The sequence below is a fragment of the Eleginops maclovinus genome, chromosome 21 (genome assembly GCF_036324505.1).
Source record: "Eleginops maclovinus isolate JMC-PN-2008 ecotype Puerto Natales chromosome 21, JC_Emac_rtc_rv5, whole genome shotgun sequence".
Classification (NCBI taxonomy): Eukaryota; Metazoa; Chordata; class Actinopteri; order Perciformes; family Eleginopidae; genus Eleginops; species Eleginops maclovinus.
The window spans coordinates 8,255,441-8,279,780 of NC_086369.1; the positions used below are offsets into that span (position 1 = coordinate 8,255,441).

Here is a 24,340-nt window from a genome sequence, read left to right on the forward strand (position 1 = left end):
TGTGGAACGGAGCCAAAGGTAAACAATCAACAAAATTCACTTAGACGTTGTGAGATTAGGTCATTTTGCGTAACGATGCCGATTGATTGGCAAGTGAATTGCATTGGGTATCCGACACCCCCACGGAGAACTTTGTGTGTTTTTGAGGAGGACAGCATCAACACAAACACATGCAAGCATGGAATTAACTTTGGTCCAAGCAGTTGAGTGGCTATCACACAAGTCAGTGTGTGTTGCTGTTATTGTATTTACAGGGTGTGCATTTTTCGTAAGCACAAAAAATAGCAGTATCTGGTTGACGTGGCCGAGTGGTTAAGGCGATGGACTAGAAATCCATTGGGGACTCCCCGCGCAGTTCAAATCCTGCCGTCAACGTCATAAGCTTTAAATTGCTCAAAAGCCTAAAGGCTGATTCATGGTCGTATATATGAAAGCCACGGAGAGCCCTCTCCGTCGACGGAGAAACTCCCCGTATCCTTGCGTGCGTCGGCCAAAATTCTTCACTATACGTCAAGGAGACTGTGACGGAGCGGCTCTGTCACATGCTGCAGCGCATACATACACGTTCACATTCACACCCATTCCCTGTTCCCTTCCGTTCTTGCATGCTTGGTTGACAAACCTCACTATTATAACTGTTTTCTCCTCTGTTAGTAGCGCGACCATGGGTGCACACTTGGCCGTTCTCGTTGCATTTAAGCATACATTTACACAAACCTGATTTTAGACGGACATTTCTTCAAGTGTGGGAGGCATATGCACCACCGTCTCCTCTTCCGGCAAGAGTGGCTGGCAAGACGGGGCGCACCATTTCTCCCGGTTAAGTAGTGAATTCTCGCGCGCTTGCGAGATGAAACTATTGGTGGTATGAGAAAGTTAAGCCCAGTGGGAGGGGCTATACAGTTAAAAGGGGCTGGTTTTGCCTGGGACGGGGTTCAGTCTGGGGAAGCTACAGAGCAGGTAGCACCTGTAAAGCCCAGTGAGAGTTGGTTTAAGCGTGATGATATGTCAGAGTTAATGAGGAACTCCATTTGTTGTGAATACTTGTGTTACAGGGTAAACTATTTATGTTTCCAGTCTTTTTCCACTATTTTCATTTTTTGTTGTAAATAGTTGTTTTTCACTTTGGGAGACCGGCAAAATAAAATAACGTCACTACTTCTCCGACTATGCCTGTGTTTGTGGAGGTATGAAGTAGAACCCCGCTACATATGGTGTCAGAAGTGGGATGGCTAGTCGGGGAAAGACAAACCGCCTCCCAAAGCGGCGCACAGGATTGCGTTCCCAGCAGCGACCGCGGTATGAAGGAATAGCAACCGCCAATGCAGACCTGGCTTGGGAAACAGCTCTATCATCAGAGGACAAAGAGGAGGAGGACGGGTTCTGGGTGCCTCCAGCAGCTCCTACGGCAGCAGCGACAGGTGGTCCAGGTGGAGAGCTACTGACATTGATGAGAGACTTTTTGGCAGGTCAGGAAAGAAGGGAGGAGGGTCTGTTGACAGAGCTCCGAGGTCTGAGGGCTTCTCTCCCGTTGACTGACCACCTGCCCCAACCTGCCACCCAGCCACCTCAAAATGTGGTCCAAGTGTCGCATACTCCCCACTTGCCAGTCACTGCTGAGACCTCAAGCACAGTGACGGCAAGTAGCCCAAGACTTTACTACCAACACCGGCACCCAGGCGTATGCAGCAGTATACCCCATCACCGGCACCTTCTTTCCCGTTTCCCGACGCTAGCGGCAGACCGGAGCAGCCAAGACCAGAGTGGAGGCACTATGCTGAGCCAAAAATTCCGCCATACCAGATGGGTGAGGACATTGAAAACTATTTGTTGCGATTTGAGCGCATTGCCAAAACATGGAAATGGCCAGAGAGTGAGTGGGCATGCCGGCTAGTTCCCCTGCTGGCGGGGAAGGCATTGGAGGCCTACACCGCGATGGACGAGGATAGAGCCCACTCATATACGGACCTAAAAGCAGCGCTGCTGATCAAATTTGACATTTCCCCAGAGGACATACCGGCAGCAGTTCCGGTCTGCTACGTTACCACAAGGCGAGAACCCACCGAGACCTACCATCGCCTGAAGGGCCTCTACCGGCGCTGGATTCGGCCAGGGCAACACACCAAGGAGGAGATTGGTGAGGCCATCATCTTGGAGCAGTTACTCCGGCTACTTCCCTATGAGGTGAGGACCTGGGTGAAGGAGCATGAGCCAGCAGAGGGCCTGGCAGCTGCCAAGCTGGCTCTACAGTACCTCAATGCTCGCAGAGGAGGACCAGCTATACGCTCCACCAGTGCAGCACCCCGACCAACACTCCAGCCGCCCCAGCCCAGGCCAACAAGGAGAGAGTATGGCCAGGAGTTTCCAGGTAACACCAGTACTGCCCCAAACCAACGAGCAGCCGGTAAGGACTTGGTTTGTTATTATTGCCAGCAGCCGGGCCACAAAGCTGCTGTGTGTCCAGTCCGCGGAGCAAAGGTCACAGGCGCTTGCTATGCACCGCGGGCAGAGGTTGGGCCCACGGGGGAAATGGAAGCAAGAGTTCAGCGCTATAAGACTGTCATTGTTAATGGTCAGCAGGTTACTGCTATGTTGGACACTGGTAGCTTCATGTCGCTGGTTAAACACAGTCTAGTGCCAGTAGGCAGAGTGGATTACAGCAGACAGGCGGACATTTTGTGTGTTCATGGGGATAAGCATCCTTATCCCAAAGCGGACTTAACGGTGACCATTGATGAGCAGCCTTACCTGTTGACTGTTGGTGTGGTAAAGAACTTGCCAGTAGATGCTATCCTGGGATGGGACTTACCAGTACTTCTGGACTTACTGCACAAAGAAGAACTGCCAGCGGAAACTGACTCTGGGGGGAAGGTCAATGTGAATGTTTACTGTCCTGTGACCACTCGAGCCCAAGCGAAAGCTGGTGTCCAACCACTCCCAGACCTTGACAGTAGTCTGTGTGAGGGTGGCACTAAGGGGCCAAAAAAATCCCGTCGTCAACGCCGCTTTGAGAAGCAGCTAAGACCAACGGTACCGGAGAGCGCGGGTTTACTGTCCAATAAAATGTGGGAAGTACCTGAAAATATTTCTGTGTTGCAAAGGGGGGATGAAACGTTGAAACCTTTGTTTGTGAAAATGGGGAATCAGACAAACGGGAACTGTGTGGCAAGGGAGAGGTTGATTGTTGATAAAGATGTGTTGTATACAGTTGAGGATGACCATAGACGCCTTGTAGTCCCTGCTAGCTGTAGAGCACTTGTCATGCACCTAGCACACACACTCCCATGGGCCGGACACCTAGGCCGCCACAAAACCTATATTCGCATCAGTTCACGTTTTTATTGGCCCTCCATGTACACCGACATTCAGAAATATTGCAGCACATGCCCCACATGTCAGAAAACCGCTACTGCTCGCAAGTCCGACCGGGCTTTTCTGCAGCCACTTCCTGTCATTTCTGTTCCATTCCGCAGGATCGCTATGGACATTGTGGGCCCTCTGGTGAAAAGCAGTGGTGGTCACCAGTACATCTTGGTGGTGTGTGATTATGCCACCCGTTTCCCAGAAGCCTTTCCCCTGCGCACCATCACCGCACCCGCTGTTCTGCGTGCTTTGGTACAGCTGTTCTCCAGAGTGGGGATTCCGGACGAGATCCTGACGGACCAAGGGACCAATTTCACCTCCAGGTTAATGCAGCTGTTCCATAAACAACTGGGCATCTCAGCAATCAAGACCACGCCATACCATCCACAGACTGACGGTCTTGTTGAAAGATTCAATCAGACGCTGAAGAGGATGCTCCAGAAGTTTGTGGAGGACACTGGCAAGGACTGGGACCGATGGCTACCATTCCTGCTCTTCGCCTACCGAGAGGTTCCCCAGGCCTCAACAGGGTTCTCCCCATTCGAGCTGCTATATGGATGGGAGGTACAGGGACCGTTGGACCTGCTCCGAAAGGGATGGGAGGCCCCTTCGACCACTCCAAGTGACAGGGGGGTGGTACAGTTTGTTCTTGAGATGAGGGAGCGGCTGGCAAAATACAAGGAGGAGGCAGAGGTCAATCTGCGTGAGGCCCAGAAAACCCAGAAGACCTGGTATGACCAACAGGCTCGGCACCGTGAGTTCCAGCCTGGCCAAAGAGTCCTGTTGCTTCTCCCTTCTTCCACCAGCAAGCTCTTGGCAAAGTGGCAGGGGCCGTATGTCATCACCCGCAAGATGGGCTTGGTCACCTACGAGGTCCATCACCCAGAGAAGAGGAAAACAAAACAGACCTACCATGTGAACTTACTAAAAGAGTGGAAGGAGCGTCCAATCCAGGCCCCAGCAAAGGTTCTGCTGGTGAAGGAGGTGGATGCAGAAGAGGAGGTGGAGACGGGGTTGGAAAGTCTAACCACAACTGCCATTCCTGTGCTGGCACATCTTGCACCGGAGCAAGCTACGCGGCTCCTGCGGATCTTTCAGGAAGTTCCATCACTTTTTGCTGCCAGTCCAGGGAAAACCACCATTGTTGAGCATGTCATTCGCCTGAAGGATGGACGACCAATCCGCCAACGTCCCTACCGGGTCCCACAACAGCTGGTGGAAAAACTGGAGAAAGAGGTGGCGGAGATGTTGAAGCTTGGGGTGATTGAGCATTCCAACTCAGAGTGGTGCAGTCCAGTGGTCATTGTCTTCAAAAAGGATGGGTCTCTCCGGATATGTATTGATTTCAGGAAGCTCAATGCCATCTCGGAGTTTGACGCCTACCCCATGCCAAGAATTGATGATTTGCTGGAGAAGATCGGAGCTGCCAAGTACATCACCACCCTCGATCTGTGTAAGGGATACTGGCAGGTGCCGCTGGAGGAATCGTGCCGGCCATACACAGCGTTCAGAACACCAGCTGGACTTTTCTAGTTTACAGTGATGCCATTTGGACTGCATGGAGCCCCAGCCACCTTCCAGAGACTGATGAACAGAGTCCTCCAGGGTTGTGACAACTGCAGCGCAGCTTATCTGGATGATGTGGTGATCTTCAGCAACACATGGGCGGAGCATACCCAGCACCTATCACTGGTCCTGGGAAGGATTCAGAAGGCTGGGTTGACACTCAACCCTTCCAAGTGTGAGTGGGCACGGCAGGAGACACGGTACCTGGGATACCAACTCGGAAGAGGAGAGGTGCGGCCGCAAGTGGATAAGGTGGAAGCTATCCAAAACTGCCCTCGACCTCGCACCAAGAAGGAGGTAAGGTCCTTCCTGGGATTGGCTGGCTGGTACAGACGGTTTGTGCCCCAGTTTGCAACCATTGCAGCCCCACTAACAGCCCTGACCTGTAAGGAACAGAGGAACCCAGTAACCTGGTCAGACGACTGTGAAGCAGCCTTCTGCACCTTAAAAGCCTACCTGTGTTCTTCCCCTGTCCTAAAGAGTCCGGACTTCAACCAACCATTTCTGGTACAGGTGGACGCCTCCACAGTCGGCCTTGGAGCAGTCCTGGCCCAAGGGGACCCTGGAGAGGAACATCCAATCCTGTACCTAAGCCGCAAGCTGCAGCCACGCGAGACCAGGTATTCTACGGTGGAACAAGAGGGCCTGGCCATAAAGTGGGCACTGGAAAGCCTGCAGTACTACTTGCTTGGGCGGGAGTTTGATCTGGAAACTGACCACAGAGCTCTCACCTGGATCAACTCCATGAAGGACCACAACAGCCGCCTTACCCGATGGTACCTCTCACTACAGCCTTTCAAGTTCACCATCCGACACCGATCGAGCAAGTCCAATGTTGTGGCAGATTACCTTTCCAGGTTGCCAACCTAGGGGAGGAGGGGGATAATGTGACGGAGCGGCTCTGTCACTGACCGGCTCTGTCACATGCTGCAGCGCATACACACACACATACACGTTCACATTCACACCCATTCCCTGTTCCCTTCCGTTCTTGCATGCTTGGTTGACAAACCTCACTATTATAACTGTTTTCTCCTCTGTTAGTAGCGCGACCATGGGTGCACACTTGGCCGTTCTCGTTGCATTTAAGCATACATTTACACAAACCTGATTTTAGACGGACATTTCTTCAAGTGTGGGAGGCATATGCACCACCGTCTCCTCTTCCGGCAAGAGTGGCTGGCAAGACGGGGCGCACCATTTCTCCCGGTTAAGTAGTGAATTCTCGCGCGCTTGCGAGATGAAACTATTGGTGGTATGAGAAAGTTAAGCCCAGTGGGAGGGGCTATACAGTTAAAAGGGGCTGGTTTGGCCTGGGACGGGGTTCAGTCTGGGGAAGCTACAGAGCAGGTAGCATCTGTAAAGCCCAGTGAGAGTTGGTTTAAGCGTGATGATATGTCAGAGTTAATGAGGAACTCCATTTGTTGTGAATACTTGTGTTACAGGGTAAACTATTTATGTTTCCAGTCTTTTTCCACTATTTTCATTTTTTGTTGTAAATAGTTGTTTTTCACTTTGGGAGACCGGCAAAATAAAATAACGTCACTACTTCTCCGACTATGCCTGTGTTTGTGGAGGTATGAAGTAGAACCCCGCTACAGAGACGGAGACTGACGGAGAATGAAAGGGTTGTGATTGGTAGGTAGACGATAAGTTAACTAGTTGTTAACATTATGAAGGCGAGCTTCCAACTGTAGGCTTTTTACACATCGCCAGTGCCATAACAGAGATACTTGGCCATTGTTCACTGTGTGGAACGGAGCCGGAAGGTAAACAATCAACGATTTTCACGTTAGACGTTGTGAGATTAGGTCATTTTGCGTAACGATGCCTATTGATCGGCAAGTGAATTGCATTGGGTATCCGACATCCCCACGGAGAACTTTGTGTGTTTTTGAGGAGGACAGCATCAACACAAACACATGCAAGCATGGAATTAACTTTGGTCCAAGCAGTTGAGTGGCGATCACACAAGTCAGTGTGTGTTGCTGTTATTGTATTGACAGGGTGTGCATTTTTCGTGTGCACAAAAAATAGCAGTATCTGGTTGACGTGGCCGAGTGGTTAAGGCGATGGACTAGAAATCCATTGGGGTCTCCCCGCGCAGGTTCAAATCCTGCCGTCAACGTGATAAGCTTTAATTGCTCAAAAGCCTAAAGGCTGATTCATGGTCGTATATATGAAAGCCACGGAGAGCCCTCTCCGTCGTCGGAGAAACTCCCCGTATCCTTGCGTGCGTCGGCCAAAATTCTTCACTATACGTCAAGGAGACGGAGACTGACGGAGAATGAAAGGGTTGTGATTGGTAGGTAGACGATAAGTTAACTAGTTGTTAACATTATGAAGGCGAGCTTCCAACTGTAGGCTTTTTACACATCGCCAGTGCCATAACAGAGATACTTGGCCATTGTTCACTGTGTGGAACGGAGCCGGAAGGTAAACAATCAACGATATTCACGTTAGACGTTGTGAGATTAGGTCATTTTGCGTAACGATGCCTACTGATCGGCAAGTGAATTGCATTGGGTATCCGACATCCCCACGGAGAACTTTGTGTGTCTTTGAGGAGGACAGCATCAACACAAACACATGCAAGCATGGAATTAACTTTGGTCCAAGCAGTTGAGTGGCGATCACACAAGTCAGTGTGTGTTGCTGTTATTGTATTGACAGGGTGTGCATTTTTCGTGTGCACAAAAAATAGCAGTATCTGGTTGACGTGGCCGAGTGGTTAAGGCGATGGACTAGAAATCCATTGGGGTCTCCCCGCGCAGGTTCAAATCCTGCCGTCAACGTCATAAGCTTTAATTGCTCAAAAGCCTAAAGGCTGATTCATGGTCGTATATATGAAAGCCACGGAGAGCCCTCTCCGTAGTCGGAGAAACTCCCCGTATCCTTGCGTGCGTCGGCCAAAATTCTTCACTATACGTCAAGGAGACGGAGACCTGAAAAGGGTTGTGATTGGTAGGTAGACGATAACTTAACTAGTTGTTAACATTAGTGAAAGCTAGCTTCCAACTGTAGGCTTTTTACACATCGCCAGTGCCATAACAGAGATACTTGGCCCTTTTGATGACTGTTTTGGAAAGGGAAACCCGGGAAAGGGGTAAAAAATCAAAAAAATTTTCCCCTTTTTTAAACGTTGTGAGATTGGGTTTCTTTTTTGGTAAAGCGGGCTACTGATCGGAAAGGGGAATTTGCATTTGGGTACCCCGACACCCCCACGGAGAACTTTGTGTTTTTTTTGAGGGGACTTTTTTAAAACAAAAAAATGCAAGAAGGGAAAATTAACTTTGGCCCAAGCAGTTAAAAGTGGCGATCACAAAAAAGCCCAGTGTGTTTTTTGAAAATTATTGTATTTACAGGGTGTCCCATTTTTCGTGTGCACAAAAAATAGCGTAAAAAGGGTTTGGGGGCCCCGTGGGGTTTTAAGGCGATGGATAGAAACCCAAATTGGGGTCTCCCCGCGCAGGTTAAAAACCCTCCCGTAAACGGGGAATTTTAAGTTTTAAATTTTGGCTCAAAAGGGGTAAAGGCTGATTCTTGGTAAATATATGAAAGCCACGGAAAAGGCCCCCTTCCCTTTAGTCGGGGGGGAAATCCCCTTTCCCTGCTGTGCGTGGGCCCCCCAAAATTCTTCATATACGTAAAGGAGGGGGGAGAATGAAAGGGTTGTGTTTTGGTAGGTAGAGGTAACTTAAACTAGGGGTTAAAAACTTTTGGGGAAAGCAAGTTCCCAAAAAAGGTTTTTCCCCAAATCGCCAGTCCCAAAACCAAGTTATTTTGGGCCTTGTTCCTGTGGGGAACGGACCCGGGGAAGGAAAAAAATCAACTTTTTTTAACTTTTAAACGTTGTGAAAATTAGGTTTTTTTGGGGAAATCGTTTCCCCCTACTGATCGGCAAGTGAATTTGCTTTGGGTACCCGCCCCCCACGGAGAACTTTTTTGGGGTTTTTTGAGGAGGACAGCATAAACCAAAAAAAACATGCAAGCAGGGAAATTTAATTTTTGGTCCAAAGAGTTGGGGTGGCAAATCAAACAAGTCGGGGTTTGTTTTGGCTTTTATTGTATTGACAGGGTGTGCATTTCTGGGAAAGCACAAAAAAATACCCTTAAATCTGGTTGACTTTGGGAAAAGGGGGTTATGGCAAAGGCCCTGGAAATTCATTGGGGTCTCCCCGCGCGGGTTAAAACCCTGCCCGTAAACGGGATAAGCTTTTAAATTTGCTCAAAACCCTTAAAGGTAAATTCTGGTCGTATATAAAAGAAGCCACGGGGGAACCCCTTTCTCCGTCTTTGGGGAAACTCCCCGTTTTTCCTTGCTTTGGCCCGGCCCAAAAAATTCTTCATTTAAAAGTAAAGGAGACGGGGGATTCGGAGAATGAAGGGTTGTGTTTGGGTAGGTAGACCATAAGTTAACTAGTTAAAATTATGAAGGCGAGTTTTCAAAATAGGCTTTTTACCATCGCCGTGCCATAACGAGATATTTTGGCCCATTGTTCCCCTGTGGGGGAAACGGAGCCGGGAAGGTTAAAAAAAATCAACGAATTCACTTTTGACTTTTGTAGGGTTTTGGTCTTTTTTGGCTTTAACGATGCCGATTGATGGAAAGTGAATTTTTTTGGGTTTCCCGAAACCCCCACGGGGGGAACTTTGGGTGTTTTTTGAGGAGGAAAAGCATAACCCAAAACACTGCAATTTTTGGAAATTAAAACTTTGGCCCAAGCAGTTGGTGGCTTTCACAAAGTAAAGTGTGTGTTGTTTGTTATTGTTTTTTAAAAGGGTGTGCATTTTTTTCCCCCAACCCCCCCCCAAAAAATTTTCCCCCCCCCCAGGTTTAACCCCTGGTTGGACGTGGGTTTCCCCGGGAAGGGGGGTTTTAAGGCGATGGACTAAAAAATCCATTGGGGACTCCCCGCGCAGGTTCAAACCCGGGCCGTAAAACGTTTAAGTTTTAATTGCCCCAAAACCCCAAAAGGCTGTTTCATGGTCGTATATATGAAACCCAAGGGAAAGGGGCCCTCTCCGTCGTCGGAAAAAAAACCCCCCAATTATTCCTTTTTCGTGCGTGGGCCCCAAAATTTTTTCCACTTTTTTAAAAAAGGGAGCGGAGAATGAAGGGTTGTGATTTTTTGGTTTAGCGGTAATTTAAAACTTTTTTGTTAATTTGTGAAAGTTTAGTTTCCCAACTGTGGGGCTTTTTCCCACATCGCCAGGGCCAAAACAGAGTTTTCTTGGCCATTGAGGGGACTGTGTGGAAGGGAAAGCGGGAAAAAGGTTTAAAAAATTTCAACGTTTTTTACTTTTTGGGACGTTGTGAAAATTAGGTCATTTTGCGAAAAACGATGCCGAATTGATCGGCAAGTAAATTTGGGCTTTGGGGTTTATCAAACTTTCCCCCACGGGAAACTTTGTGTGTCTTTGGGGGAGGGACAGCATCAACACAAAAACATGAAAGCAGGGAAATTTAATTTTGGCCCAAAGCGTTGGTGGGGGATCACAAAAGGGTCAGTGTGTTTTGGGCCCCGTTTTTGTTTTTTACAGGGTGGGGCATTTTTCTTTGTGCACAAAAAATAGCAGTTTTCGGGTTTGACGTGGCCAAAGGTTTTGGGTTTAAGGTATGGACTAGAAAATCCTTTGGGGGTCCCCCCCGGCAGGTTCAAATCCTCCCGGGTTTAAACCGTCAAAAGTTTTTTAAATTTGTTTAAAAAAGCCCAAAAGGGCCTAAAACCATGGTCGTAAAATATAAAAAGCCACGGAAAGACCCTCCCGTCGACGGAGAAGAAAACTCCCCTTTTTCCCTTTTGCGGGGCGTGGGCCCAAAAATTCTTAACTTTCCGTAAAGGGAAAAGACGGGGGACTGACGGAAAAATTGAAAAGGGGTTGTGTTTGGGTGGTAGACGTTAAGTTAATTGTTTTTAAAAACTTTTAAATAAAGGGATTTTCCCAAACAAATGGGGGGCTTTTTTTTAACCCCTTTTCCGCCAGTGCCTAAAAAAGAGTTCTTGGCCTTTGGTTCAGTTTTGGGGGGAACGGAAGGGGGGGGGTAAAAAATTTCAAGGGTTTTCACTTTAAAAAATTTGTGAGATTAGGTCTTTTGCGAAACGTTTGCCTACTTGACCCGGCCCAAGTAAATTTGGCTTTGGGGGTACCCGACACCCCCAGGGGAGAACTTGGGGTGTGTTTTTGGGAGGAAGGCCCAGCTTTCCAACACAAAAAAATGAAAGCAGGGAAATTTTAATTTTGGGGCCCAAAGCAGTTTGTTGGCTATCACACAAGTCAGTGTGTGTTGCTGTTATTGTATTGACAGGGTGTGCATTTTTCCGTGTACACAAAAAATAGCAGTAGCTGGTGACGTGGCCGAGTGGTTAAGGCGATGGACTAGAAATCCATCGGGATCTCCCTGTATTCGGGTTTTTAGAATTCGGCCCTCTGAAAAGGCTTTGACAGGAAGCACACTGAAGCAATAACTCGTGTTTTTATCCTTGGTCTTGTTTTTTTTTACTATAAAATGACAACAGGTGACCACAGGTCATAAATCTGAAATGATCAAACCACATACAACAGGTTACATAAAATAATATTAATGAAATTGCTTACATTAATAAATGCTTAATGCTAGCAAGACCTAGCGCTCAGCGCTAGCCTGGAATGCTAATAGTGTCAGACTATTATGCTAACTGGAGCTAGCCACGAGCGCTAAATAACACTCTCTCAAGACTGCCTAACAGTGCGGCAAACATCAACACATTATATCTATAAACTACACATCATTAGCAGGCTATTTCCCAGCTAGCTACAGCTTACCAATGGCCACGTGCTTCTGTTGAATTCTGGTTACAACTGCCATCATCGATAAGACCAGAAGCCACACAGACTTTTCAAAATAAACCGAAGAGGCACAAAACCTTAAATAAATTATTCAGAGCTAAAATAACGATAAAATAATAAAAGTCTTGACACCTCCCACTTGGCCGATTGATCAAAGATCCAAAGAGGCCACAATTAACAGTCATTTGAGTCTCTCTGTAGTTATCTCAAACGTAAAGGTTAGGTGTTCCTCATAGGTCCAACATGAACACAAAGCTAACTAAGGAGGTAGGCACCACCACCTTTCCTCCTACTGAGTGTAGGTTTGTCCTCTAATCACTCAGTTGCCTCCCAGGGTTACCTACTAACTTAACAACAAAGTCTTTTGGGTAACCCTTAGCAAGGACTTATCCTACTTCTGTTGGTCCTCAACTGGAATCAAGACCACCAGCCTTCGCGAAACCCTGTGAAGGACGATAGTCGTGGGCAAAATGAGAAAATAAAATCCAGAAAATCACATTGTCTGATTTTTAAAGAATTTATTTCAAATTATTGTGGAAAATAAGTATTTGGTCAATAACAAAAGTTCATCTCAATACTTTGTTATATACCCTTTTTTGGCAATGACAGAGGTCAAACGTTTTCTGTAAGTCTTCACAAGGTTTCCACACACTGTTGCTGGTATTTTGGCCCATTCCTCCATGCAGATCTCCTCTAAAGCAGTGATGTTTTGGGGCTGTCGCTAGGCAACACGGACTTTCAACTCCCTCCAAAGATTTTCTATGGGTTCGAGATCTGGAGACTGGCTAGGCCACTCCAGGACCTTGAAATGCTTCTTACGAAGCCACTCCTTCGTTGCCCTGGCGGTGTGTTTGGGATCATTGTCATGCTGAAAGACCCAGCCACGCTTCATCTTCAGTGCCCTTGCTGATGGAAGGAGGTTTTCACTCAAAATCTCACGATACATGGCCCCATTCATTCTTTCCTTTACACGGATCAGTCGTCCTGGTCCCTTTGCAGAAAAACAGCCCCAAAGCATGATGTTTCCACCCCCATGCTTCACAGTAGGTATGGTGTTCTTTGGATGCAACTCTGCATTCTTTCTCCTCCAAACACGACGAGTTGAGTTTTTACCAAAAAGTTTTATTTTGGTTTCATCTGACCATATGACATTCTCCCAATCCTCTTCTGGATCATCCAAATGCCCTCTAGCAAACTTCAGACGGGCCTGGACATGTACTGGCTTAAGCAGGGGGACACGTCTGGAACTGCAGGATTTAAGTCCCTGGCGGCGTAGTGTGTTACTGATGGTAGCCTCTGTTACTTTGGTCCCAGCTCTCTGCAGGTCATTCACTAGGTCCCCCCGGGTGGTTCTGGGATTTTTGCTCACCATTCTTGTGATCATTTTGACCCCACGGGGAAAGGAAAAGGCGACCGTCTGTTAAAAGGAATACAAACACTCCGTTTTTAATATTGTGTATGAAACTCTGTCTTTTCGGACTTCACCTTCATAGGCTGGAGACAGCTCAGTCACAGCCCCCCCCCCCGTGGATCCTCCCCTGTGTCCATTGTTATTTTATGGGATTAAGTAAGAAATTGAGTTGGACATCAAATGAAAAAACTGTTTCCGCCCGGTCTCGAACCGGGGACCTTTCGCGTGTTAGGCGAACGTGATAACCACTACACTACGGAAACTTGCTGACAGCTTCCCCAGTGGTTATGTTAGATATATATGCACACCCGACCAGATTATAAACCCCCTAAATCCCGCTTGTGGCCAAAAATATATCACATCCGTAGAGATAAGAGCTACCTTAGAGAATGAACGATGAATGTTAAGGGAGATAAGCCTTACAGTTTCTGATCGTTCACAAGCGCAGCTGTGAAGTGCTGCTGTTGCTTGTTTGAAGGGATATGTAACCGCTGTCATTTAACTCTCTCCAGCCAGAAAAGGCACAACAGAAAAGTAAGTAAACGTCCGATCACCAAAGCGCATCAGAACCGCTTTACAATTTGTTTGAATGCAATCGCTATTGTATTACAAAACAATATGAACATGTACGAGAGACGATTAACAGTTCATATTCATGAAATACGGACAGTTCGATATGTTCAAACCAGTGTTAATTTCGTTGACGAAGACTATGACGAAAAATATTCGTCAACGAACCTTTTTCACGGACGGAAACTAAATAAAAACTAAATAAAAAGTCAGATATGATGACGAAGACTGTGACTAATATAACGCACACGTTAGTCAACGAATAAAAATAAGACGAACATATTAGGGAGGGACGAATGGAGAAGAGATCCCATCAGAATTACTTTTTTTGTGTGACAAGTTGGGAAGAAATCCAATCAAAAGTTAGTTGCCAACCGCCATAAAGAAGAAGAAGAAAAAGTCCAATCAGAGCGAGTCTCGTAGAAGCAGCCTTTTTGCAGCCGTCATTTCAAAGGGCGGCAAATGACTTAAAGAATTAGCCTAAAGAAATGTCAGAACTGGGAAGAAAAAGAAGAATTGATATCTGGTCACACTTTACTTATCATACTAATGAAAACAAGACCACCTGCCAGCCGTGTGGAGCCAAAATAACTGGAAAAAACACGACAAATTTGAAACGACATTTGCAGTCGGTGCATCCAGAGATACATGCGAAGGTAAGCATACACGTTATTTTATCACATAAACCACTGTGTTTGCGCTAAACTTGGAATAAAATAGAAGCTAAATTAAACCACCAGAATTCACGTGGATGTGTTGTTAGCTATTTTTTACAGTCTATGGTTGTTAGCCTAGAAGCTATCATGAGCTTCGGTTCGCTAGGCAAAACATAAAAAGTTTGTTTTGGGGCACTGATGGCAGTCAGGATTATCTCTAACTAGCCAGCTATAAGATAGTATTGTTCAGTCCATGTCTATAACATGCTTTAATTGCTACTTGGATAATTTCAGTGAATGTTTTTAAGGTAAGATGAACGATAAGATCATTAACCTTTACTGTGATGGAATAAAATAGAGGGGGGGGAAAAACAGAATTCATGTGGATGTCTTGTGAGCCTAGAAGCTAATATGCTTCGGTTCCTTCCGTTCGCTAGGCAAAACGTTAACATAAAAGGTTCGTTTTGAGGCACTGATGACAGTCAGGATTATCTCTAACTAGCCAGCTAATATTGTTCATTTCAAGTCTATAACATGCTTTAATTGCTACCTGGATAATTTCAGCGAATATTATTAAGGTAAAAGGTGAACTATAAGGTCATTAAGCGTTACTGTTCAGTGGGATGTTGGTTACTAACGGCATCGTTTACGAGCCCGCTAGTTTAACACAATCTCCGTGGAAACTAGACTTGATTACTTGATTCACAACTTGATTCTCCCTTTATTCTCCCTCACAGATACAGAAGACGTCTGATGACCATGGGCCAAGGGGAAATAAAGCTAGTGCTGCTAGTGCAAGTTCAACCCAGCAGCAGACTATCTCTACAGCTTTCCAAAGTTCTTCAAAGTACAAAATGGAATCAAAGGAGCAACAGACCAAGGAGCAGGCCATAGCCAGATGGATTGGACGCACAGGTTTACCACTCACAACAATTGAAGACGAGGACTTTGTGCAAATGATGGAGATAGTAGATAGGAGACTAGCAATTCCAAAGAAAACTAAAATTAGCAATTTGATTGAAACACAATATGAACATGAAAGACAAAAATTCAAACAGAGACTGGCTGCTGCCCGGAGAGTATCCATTGGCCTTGACTTGTGGACAAAAAAAGGACTGACCGCCTCATTCCTTGCTATTAGCGCATGCTACTTTTGTGTTGAACAAATCAAACCTGCACACATATTGTTGGCCCTTGAACAAGTAGCTCACCCACACACTGCACTGTCTATTAAGGCATGTGTGGACGAATGTATACAAGAGTGGGCCATACCGAAGGAGAAGATCCTGACGGTAATAACGGACAATGGAAGTAACATGGTGGCAGCCTTTAAAAACACCACAGCAGAAGAAACCAGCTCTGAGGCTGACTCCCCTGGGTCCGAAACCGCGATGGAAAGTGACTCTGAAATTGATGACCAGCGGTGAGCCATGTTTAGTTTATTATTTTACATTATAGTCAATTATCACATGAATGATGTCCCCCCTGCCACACACTACGTATATACAGACCCACACCAGACACTTTATTAGGTTTAGACTTATTTGGTTGTCTTTTCTTGTTATTAGGTACCATCATGTCGACATGGAAATGGCCCGGACGCCGTGCGTGGTGCATACCATACAACTTGTGGTCCACATGTTGCAGAAAGAAACAACTGTCAAAAGAGTCCTCGATAAAGCAAGGTCTGTGGTGAAGCTCTTTCGCAAGTCCTCAGTTGCAACACAGAGGCTACTAGACCAGTGTGGTGTCATTGTTGTAAATGACTGCCCCACACGCTGGTCAAGCACATTCAACATGGTCACACGACTCCTCACAGTCAAAGATACTGTCTGTCAAATCACAAATGACATGGGATGGGACAGTTTGCTTACTAGTGAGTGGCAAAAGCTTTCATCATTGCGTGACCTACTGCTTCCTTTTGCAGAACACACTAAAACCCTCCAGAGTGACACCACATCTATGTCCCTAGTGGTTCCTGCCCTCTTTGATCTGCTGAGCCACCTAGCTGACTTTGCAGAGAACAGCCGGTACAGAGACCTCGCCACTCTTGCAGAGAAAATGAGATCAAATCTGAACCTGCGTTTTGCTTGCCTCTTGGATCCAACCGATGAAAAGTTCTCACCACTTGCAGCAGCTGCCTGCTTTGTCAACCCAACTGTCTGTGAAATCCTTGTTAATGTTGATGTAGCTGATGGAAATATCCAGGAACTGCTGAAACAGGCAGAAGACTATGTGGTCAAATGCACTTTCCTCCCACACACAAGACAGGAGGACCACCAGTCTGACGATGATGCAGAAGAAGTCATTGAGGAACCAGAACCAGCGCCATCTTCAAAGCAGCCGGTGTTTAGGTTCCTCTCAAAATGCCGCACCACAAGACCTAAACAGAAAACCTCCACAACCAGCGTCAGGCAGCAGATCATTAAGTACAAGGAAGAACTTTCACATCCCATCACTGAGGACACAGGAACAGACTTCTGGCTGGAAAAGAGTGACAGTTTTTATCACAGTTTAAAACCTTTTGCTTTGGACTTGTTGGCTATGCCAGCTTCTCAAGCTTTTGCAGAGAGAGTATTCAGCATCACAGGTGACCTCACAAGAGGACGGCGCAACAGAGGAAGGGTCAGCTTGGAGCGAAGTGCTTTCCTTAAAATGAACAGAAACAAATAGAACTGTTGTATTCACTGCTATTTACAGCATTACAGCTGTAGCAGTATATGCACAACTTAGAGTTTCCGGTCTGGTATTTGTTTTGTTTTTTGTTTAATATGAGAGCAGAGAGATTTTTCTTGTTCCATGCAATAATGGCATTACAGCTGAGCATGTAATTCACTTGTCTTGAGTTGAGCTCCTTGATACTAGCTCATTGATACTACTTCGAATTATTAACAGAAGAATATTTTGTTTTGTGTGCAATGACATTTCAACCAATGCATATTTTCTTTTAGGCTACATATGTTTTGTTTTTCCTTTTCAAATCTAAGTGATTTTGCTCACAATGCACAGAGTAATAGTTGATGACTAAGAAGATGATGCTTAGTTACAGAGTTGTGTGCTTTTTAGTTTAATGTGATATTTACCTGTATTTTAAATGCTGAGACAGCACAGCAGGGTGTTTTTTTTTTTCATTTACTTGAACATTAAGGAGTATTACAGCCAATACATCTTTTATTCTACTTTTGAGAATTCTTGTTGATTTTGTAAGGCATTGTAGCCTAACAGTAATTTAAGTTATCTTGAGGTACAGTACGTGAACGTTATCAGTAGTGCATTTTCTGTATCTACCTTGTGCAATGGCATTACAACCAATAGTTGTATTATTATTTTTGAGAATTGCACTTTATTTATTTGTTTATTTTTTTTGAGTTAGGTGATTTATTCTTTCAAGATGAAAGACAATATTATTGAAATAGATGTCATATGCAATACATATCATTCAAGGAGAATGCATATCTTTTTCAGGGAGCATGTATATTTTTCAGGGAGAGCAGGCCTTATGCTAACTTTATTTGAGATTATCTTTTGTGAAAAAGCCATGGTCAGTGTTTTTGACATTAAAAGTAAAATAAAATACATGTTTTGTTCTGTTAAATCTCTGTCTGTATTGCATATTCAAACCTTAATACCATTCCAATTCTGGTGAAACATTTATTCAACGAAGTCCACGGTAGATTTAGTCGACTTATCTGCTATTAGGTGGTCTGCTAAAACTAGACTAAGACTAAAAGACTTAAGACTAGACTAAGACTAAAACTGATGATATTTAGTCGACTAAAACTAGACTAAGACTAAAAGATTTCAGATGACTAAAATATGACTAAAACTAAACGGTCTGTTATTCAAAAGACTAAGACTAAGACTAAATCAGAATTTACTGTCAAAATTAACACTGGTTCAAACAAGCAATTTTATCATCGTATCTAACAGTTATTTACTGATGTGAAATCATGCTCCCTCTTTCTTTAGGGAGATGTGTGTGTTCTGTCTGCGCAGAAAAAAATTGGAAACCGTTTTTTTACTTTGGGCACTGCCGCATGGACAACAGTTGATTTGAGCAAGCAAAAAGTCGGCATGTGCACATACCCTAAATTAAAAAGATTATTTTTCCTTAGGAAAAACCTTTCCTGTAGCGTCGTCCTGCTCCGGAGGCTCACTCATTGCATGCTTGTGGCATTGATGTGAGGTGCTGATGCCAACTCGTCCGTGGTACTTATGTTGAGTAGTGTTTAAATTGTGCTTTTTTTTTTTCTCGTGCAAAAATAAAGTTAAGGGACAATATGAACAGAGAGATTTCACAAAATGTAATATTATTCAAAAATTAAATAAATGTTGTTCCTCCCCGTCGGGGAATTGAACCCCGGTCTCCCGCGTGACAGGCGGGGATACTGACCACTATACTAACGAGGAAGGGATGAGAATCTAGCTGGTGTAGTACTGTTTTTATCGACTGTATAGAGGTCAATTTGCATATGGAACTGTTGAGAAGTTCTTTAACACTCCCTCAAACCTCAGGATCAGAATCAGAATCCCTTTATTCGTCCCACAGAAGGGAAATTTTCATTTGTTGCAGCAAAAAATGAGCCACAGACAGCTTAATGTTACACCCAAGATAGTAAAAAATATATACAAAAAATTACACAACTTTACAGAGACCTAAAAATATGAAACCATTTTGAGGTTTTCCATTCATTCTCTACGATAGTGCTAAACCACTACAGTTTTTATATATATGTGGCCGCTAGTGGAGCTGTAGCCCGCTTTTGCCAGTCAGAGCTGTTTGCTGGCTTTTTATCCACTATACGTGAGTCAATGAGCAAGTGCATGTTCCATCAACTACATATAACATTGCATTAAATATAACAATGTGGTTGTTTTATTCTGAACTTTTATTTAGTTATTTATACATTCATTTATTTATTTATGCATTTATTTCTTCTTGAATTTTTTTATTCTTGCCTTTATTTCCACACTAATGCATTATTTATTTATACTTATTTTATATTTCGTCCTCCATACTATGAGAGGTGACTGGTTCGAAACAGGGTATTTGTGCTACCTCATAATTCCTTAATATGCATTTATTGATGTTATATCTCTGCTTAAACCTATGCTTACTGACATTATTTATTATGTGTTACTGTATATCCATACCTTGTTTTTAAAATGTCTGATATTTGATCTTGTCACACTGTTTAACAACGAAAAAGCAAAATAAGGGTTTCTGGGAATGGTAGAGCTTAACTCTCTTAACTATTGCCGTTCGCCCTCTATGGCAGTGTTTCTCAAACTTTTTCAGACCAAGGACCACTTAACCAATACAAAAATACTCACGGACCACCTAACTCCTCCAATATCCCAAAACAAGATTCAAGAAGCTTTATTAATCCCGAGGGAAATTGAGGTGCAACAGTTCAATACAAAGAAGGAAGGAGAAATATACACTAAATATAACTAAATATAAACTAGAATAAATACAATAGGCCTGCTTACTACTCCAACAGTATATTACAAATTACAGCCTAATAATAACAGCTTTATGTGACCTTCTCTATATCGCTCGTTCACACATTAAATCAACAATACAAATACAACTACGGATTCTACAAGCATTTCGTTCACATGCGATTTAAACGGTAAATGCTGATAGATTTTACACATCATATGAAACATAGACTACATTTATTACTGAGTTTATGTCCGAGCGAACAGAGACATACGCAAAATGCACCGCATTTAGTACGACACAAACTTCTGCTGTGTATTTTCAAAAATAAAATACAGTAAAACTATGGTTGCAGGCCCAAGTTTAACAAGAATTCAACAATAAACACAAGGTAATTATTGACACTGTTACATTTACAAATAGCATTGTTTACTCAGTCATACACTGCGTGTCTCTGTTGCTACCTAATGGGAGGAATGGTGCTGCTTGTGCTGAGACATCAGTGAAATAATGTCTGGATCCAAACTGGAGAGTTTTAGTCTCATATCACAGTCCACATTGATCCTGTTACGCTGCTTTGTTTTCAGACCAACAAGTGTAGAAAAACCAACTTCACAGGTGTAGGTGGTTGGAAACGGCATCAACAGTTTCAGAGCAGCGTCAGCCAGCTCTGCGTGCTCAGGCTGGACGTGGACCCAAAAGTCCGTCAAGCTTTTCTCTCTGAAAGTCGTCCTCAGTGTCCCATCAGATGCGATGACCACAAGGCTGTCAACCTGTCTTGATGGGAGCTTGGAACTGACGTGTTCGATGTGCGTTTTGTCCCCAAATGGATTCCTGATCCACTCATAGCCTGCATCTAGTTCTGGGAAATATCTTCCCAGCTGAAAGTGAAGGCCTTGCAGATGTTCCTTGAAGGCTGCAACTGTGCCGCCGTCCAGCTCTTCATCTGCAGCGAGGAGAAAATCCACAAGCGTCGGAAAACAGTCAAACTCCTGGCGATCCAGACGGACACACCACAATTCCATCTTGAGGCGTGCGGCTTTAATTTTGTCCTGCACATTGAAGGCGGTGACGGCTTTTCCCTGCAGCGCTAAGTTCAAAGCATTGAGTGCGCTAAAGACATCGGCCAGGTATGCCAATTTTGAGAGCCACTGGAAATCATGCAGTCTGTCATACAGTTCATCAGTATGATGCAAGAATAACATCACCTCATCGCGCAGTTCAAATAGACAGGTGAGAACTTTCCCACACGACAGCCAGCGAACTTCAGTATGGAAAAGCAGTTTTGTGTGTTCACTTCCCATTTCATCACACAGAGCTTTAAAAAGACCTGTGTTCAGTGCTTTGGTTTTTATTGTATTAACAATTTTCACAGACTCGTCCAGTACTGATTTGAGGCATGGTGGCATTTTTTTCACAGCCAGCTGTTCTCTGTGAATGCAACAGTGTGTTGCTGTGGCGCAAGGTGCAACTGCGCGTACGCGCGCTGCCAAACCCTTGTGTTTCCCAGTCATTGCAGTTGCACCATCTGTGCAAATACCAACACACCGTGTCCAGTCGATATTATTCTGCAGGATGAAATCGTTGACTGAGTCAAAAACGGCTTCCCCTGTGGTGTTGGTCGGCAGGGAACGACAAAACAGAAATTCATCCTGCACACTGCCATCATAAATGTACCTTACAAAACACAGCAGATTTGCCTCATTCACGATATCAGTTGACTCGTCCAGTTGCAGTGTGAAAAACTGGCTTTGGCGTAAACGTGTGATCAGCTGATCATCTTTCACATTTTCGGCCATGGCTGTTATTCGCCGCTGGACAGTATCATTGTACTTTACTCCTAAAATGAAGGCAGCATAACCTTCAGCCCTGCTATCCCAGATCCTCTTCCAGGTGTCTTTGGCCCTGGCTCCAAAGTCAACAGTATGTTCCCCCTCTGATGCCACTAGAAACGACAGCAGGCTGTCCTTGCTGGGCCCTTGGGGGTTGAAGGTCCCACCTCTCTCCTCCTCTTCCACCTTTTCCATCAGGTAGAGGGTTTAGCCGGCGTCAGGAGCCACCTGTACAGTTTTCCCCTTATCAAAACTGTAGCACGTACTCCCTGATCACCTCGAGTCGGTCGGGTACATCCCCTTCCCTCTGAAGGACCTCAGTGAGAGCATTTGTCCTCACATGCTCATGTTTCTGAGGGGCAGACTTGTCCTGAAGGGAAAGATTTTTTATAATTCTCATTGCCTCCTCTGAAGGGTCCTGTCTCAGGGTTTGTGGCGGGATTGTTATCTTTGCACCATGTGGCCAGCAGGTTCACTCCCTTCCTGTACTGGGTCTCGTCGTTGATGCTGATGAGACAGTGAGGAATTGCAGCGGATTTTTGCAGAGAAAAGGCTGAGGCCCAGGTTTGTTAGTTTACAAACCCGCTGTTGAGGGATGAAAGGGTTGATTGCTGAGAAAGTTTAATGAACAGCATCCTAACATATGAGTTGATACACAGTGTGAACACGTTAATCATTTTTCAACAAATGATAAACAGTGATTGATGATGATTTATGAGGGCAGATTTTAATGACCTGCCATGCAGACATCTAACCAGCAACAAAAGTTACATAGGCTTCAATATCTGCTGCCTTTGAACAAAACAGCTGCGATGGCCGGGAATCGAACCCGGGTCAACTGCTTGGAAGGCAGCTATGCTCACCACTATACCACCATCGCATGCAAAACAGCTGGACCCTACTTCAAAAACACATCTGTGTGTCAGGAATTCCAGTAGAAGAGGAGGGAGGAAAAAGAAGGAGCTGCACCAACCTGACCTTTCTCTCTTGTAGCATTGTGCGTCTGTGTTCCGAAAAAACATTTGTGGAAAATGAATTCTCACACATTGCTGTGGATGCGCCAAATGTTAATGCATGTTTGAAAGCAGTCAGCACACTCGGCATGGCAATCAGATGGTTGTGGTACGTTGAGATGATGTGCTGTGTGGTCCATTCACCCTCCATTGCTTGCTTTTGTGACATTAAAAACTCTTTAGCAACTTCGAACTCAGCGTCAATTATAGTCGATTGTGACAGGTCGAGAACATGCTTCACAGCTGGTAGGAGGGGCATCAATAACCGCTAGGGGTGGCACGGCGCTTGAATGCCCCCCTATAGCGCCAGCACTGACTACACCTAAGACTGGACTGGCCGCTTGACCAACACTAACAAGCGGGGTGCATAGGAGTGGCTATCTCCCCATGTCAGGAGAAGGCCTGGCAGGTAAGTCAACTATACTTTCTCTCCCTTAGCAAAGAAATTGTGGCACTACAAATAATAATATCTTCCACACATTAAGTGCAACATTTAGGGAAAGGGGAAAACTGTAGCTTGCTTGCTTGCATGTGCGGTAACAACATTGTTTTTATATTAACTGTTAAACCCAGAAAGGTAGCAACAGCTACAGTGTTGAAACATATACAAATAAAAAGTTAACATAGTGACCAAATTCAATTAACCCGTCAGTTAGCTAGCTAGCTAAGTTATCAATTTATCTAACAAGCTAGCTTTTGGTGGCTAACGATACAACAAACAGGCTAGCTGACGCTAGCTAGCTAGATATCGTTAACTGTCTGTCTATGTAACTAGCTTTTGTCAAATTAGTGGCTCTTGTAATTTCACTTATAATTATTATTGAATACCCTATTTTTGAACCTTTAGTGTCTACCGAAAAACGTTTCCATCATGTGCTTTTTCAGCCACTCTCAATGAAAATACAAGTCATGCCTTTTGAACAGTACCTTAGGGTTTATGTATATGTATGTATATGTTCGATTCCAAGGTATCGTTTAGAAATGTAGACTTTGTCATTGTTTTGGTTAATGTCATTGATAATTAAGTTGTGTATGGTGTAAATATGATCTGAAGTGTGGTGTTTTGGTAAATCCAATCAGACTTTTACACAAGACATTGTGTTTGGTAAGGAAGTTCACGAGTCTGGAATTTAAAATGCTACAAAGAACCTTCCCCAGATTACTGTTTACGCAGATGCCTCTGTAGTTATTTGGATCAAATTTATTTCCAGTTTTGATCATCGGTGGAATTTTGGGCTTGTGTATTTCAGTATCTTATTCATGATTCATGAAAATGTGTCCTTCACTGGCCTGTCCCAGTATCATGGTTGCCACTTAGGCACTTCCGGGGCATGTCATTCCGTTAGAAACCTTCCTAAACTAAACTGAGAATTTAACCCCAGGAATGTTCTCCTGTATCTGTCCTCCTGATGCGCTTTGGTGATCGGACGTTTACTTACTTTGCTGTTGTGCCTTTTCTGGCTGGAGAGAGTTAAATGACAGCGGTTACATATCCTTTCAAACAAACAACAGCAGCACTTCACAGCTGCGCTTGTGAACGATTAGCTCTGACGGCGCTCCGTGGTTATGCAGGTTGAATATCTCCATAATAACTTTAATAAAATATAAATATACATGCCTTGATGAGGTCTCCGACTATGTTGACTCATTCG

The 24,340-nt window shown here is 44.7% G+C and overlaps 1 protein-coding gene and 6 non-coding genes across 7 annotated transcripts; 4 read left to right on the forward strand and 3 right to left on the reverse strand.

Annotated features, from left to right (window-relative positions):
• The first annotated feature begins 294 nt into the window (after positions 1-294).
• Positions 295-375, forward strand: trnas-aga (transfer RNA serine (anticodon AGA)). Its single transcript has one exon. It is a non-coding gene; the product is annotated as a tRNA-Ser (tRNA).
• Positions 376-6,975: 6,600 nt separating this feature from the next.
• On the forward strand, positions 6,976-7,057 carry trnas-aga (transfer RNA serine (anticodon AGA)). The gene has a single exon. It is a non-coding gene; the product is annotated as a tRNA-Ser (tRNA).
• Positions 7,058-7,642: 585 nt separating this feature from the next.
• trnas-aga (transfer RNA serine (anticodon AGA)) lies at positions 7,643-7,724 on the forward strand. The gene has a single exon. It is a non-coding gene; the product is annotated as a tRNA-Ser (tRNA).
• A 5,637-nt stretch (positions 7,725-13,361) lies between these two features.
• trnav-aac (transfer RNA valine (anticodon AAC)) lies at positions 13,362-13,434 on the reverse strand. Its single transcript has one exon. It is a non-coding gene; the product is annotated as a tRNA-Val (tRNA).
• Positions 13,435-14,229: 795 nt separating this feature from the next.
• Positions 14,230-17,992, forward strand: LOC134883827 (E3 SUMO-protein ligase ZBED1-like). The gene is made up of 3 exons (XM_063912268.1): positions 14,230-14,397; positions 15,135-15,820; positions 15,966-17,992. Exons 1-3 carry the CDS (start codon positions 14,230-14,232, stop codon positions 17,068-17,070), a joined length of 1,959 nt encoding a protein of 652 aa, XP_063768338.1. The 3' UTR covers positions 17,071-17,992.
• Positions 17,993-18,735: 743 nt separating this feature from the next.
• Positions 18,736-18,807, reverse strand: trnad-guc (transfer RNA aspartic acid (anticodon GUC)). Its single transcript has one exon. It is a non-coding gene; the product is annotated as a tRNA-Asp (tRNA).
• A 3,676-nt stretch (positions 18,808-22,483) lies between these two features.
• trnag-ucc (transfer RNA glycine (anticodon UCC)) lies at positions 22,484-22,555 on the reverse strand. The gene has a single exon. It is a non-coding gene; the product is annotated as a tRNA-Gly (tRNA).
• Between the last annotated feature and the right edge of the window lie 1,785 nt (positions 22,556-24,340).

What these genes read in the sequence shown, in the direction of transcription:
- LOC134883827 (XM_063912268.1), top strand. Translation starts at nt 14,230, where the DNA reads ATGTCAGAACTGGGAAGAAAAAGAAGAATTGATATCTGGTCACACTTT. An exon ending in ATCCAGAGATACATGCGAAG is followed by an intron (nt 14,398 to 15,134) that starts GTAAGCATACAC and finishes TCTCCCTCACAG; the next exon opens with ATACAGAAGACGTCTGATGA. An exon ending in TCTGAAATTGATGACCAGCG is followed by an intron (nt 15,821 to 15,965) that starts GTGAGCCATGTT and finishes TCTTGTTATTAG; the next exon opens with GTACCATCATGTCGACATGG.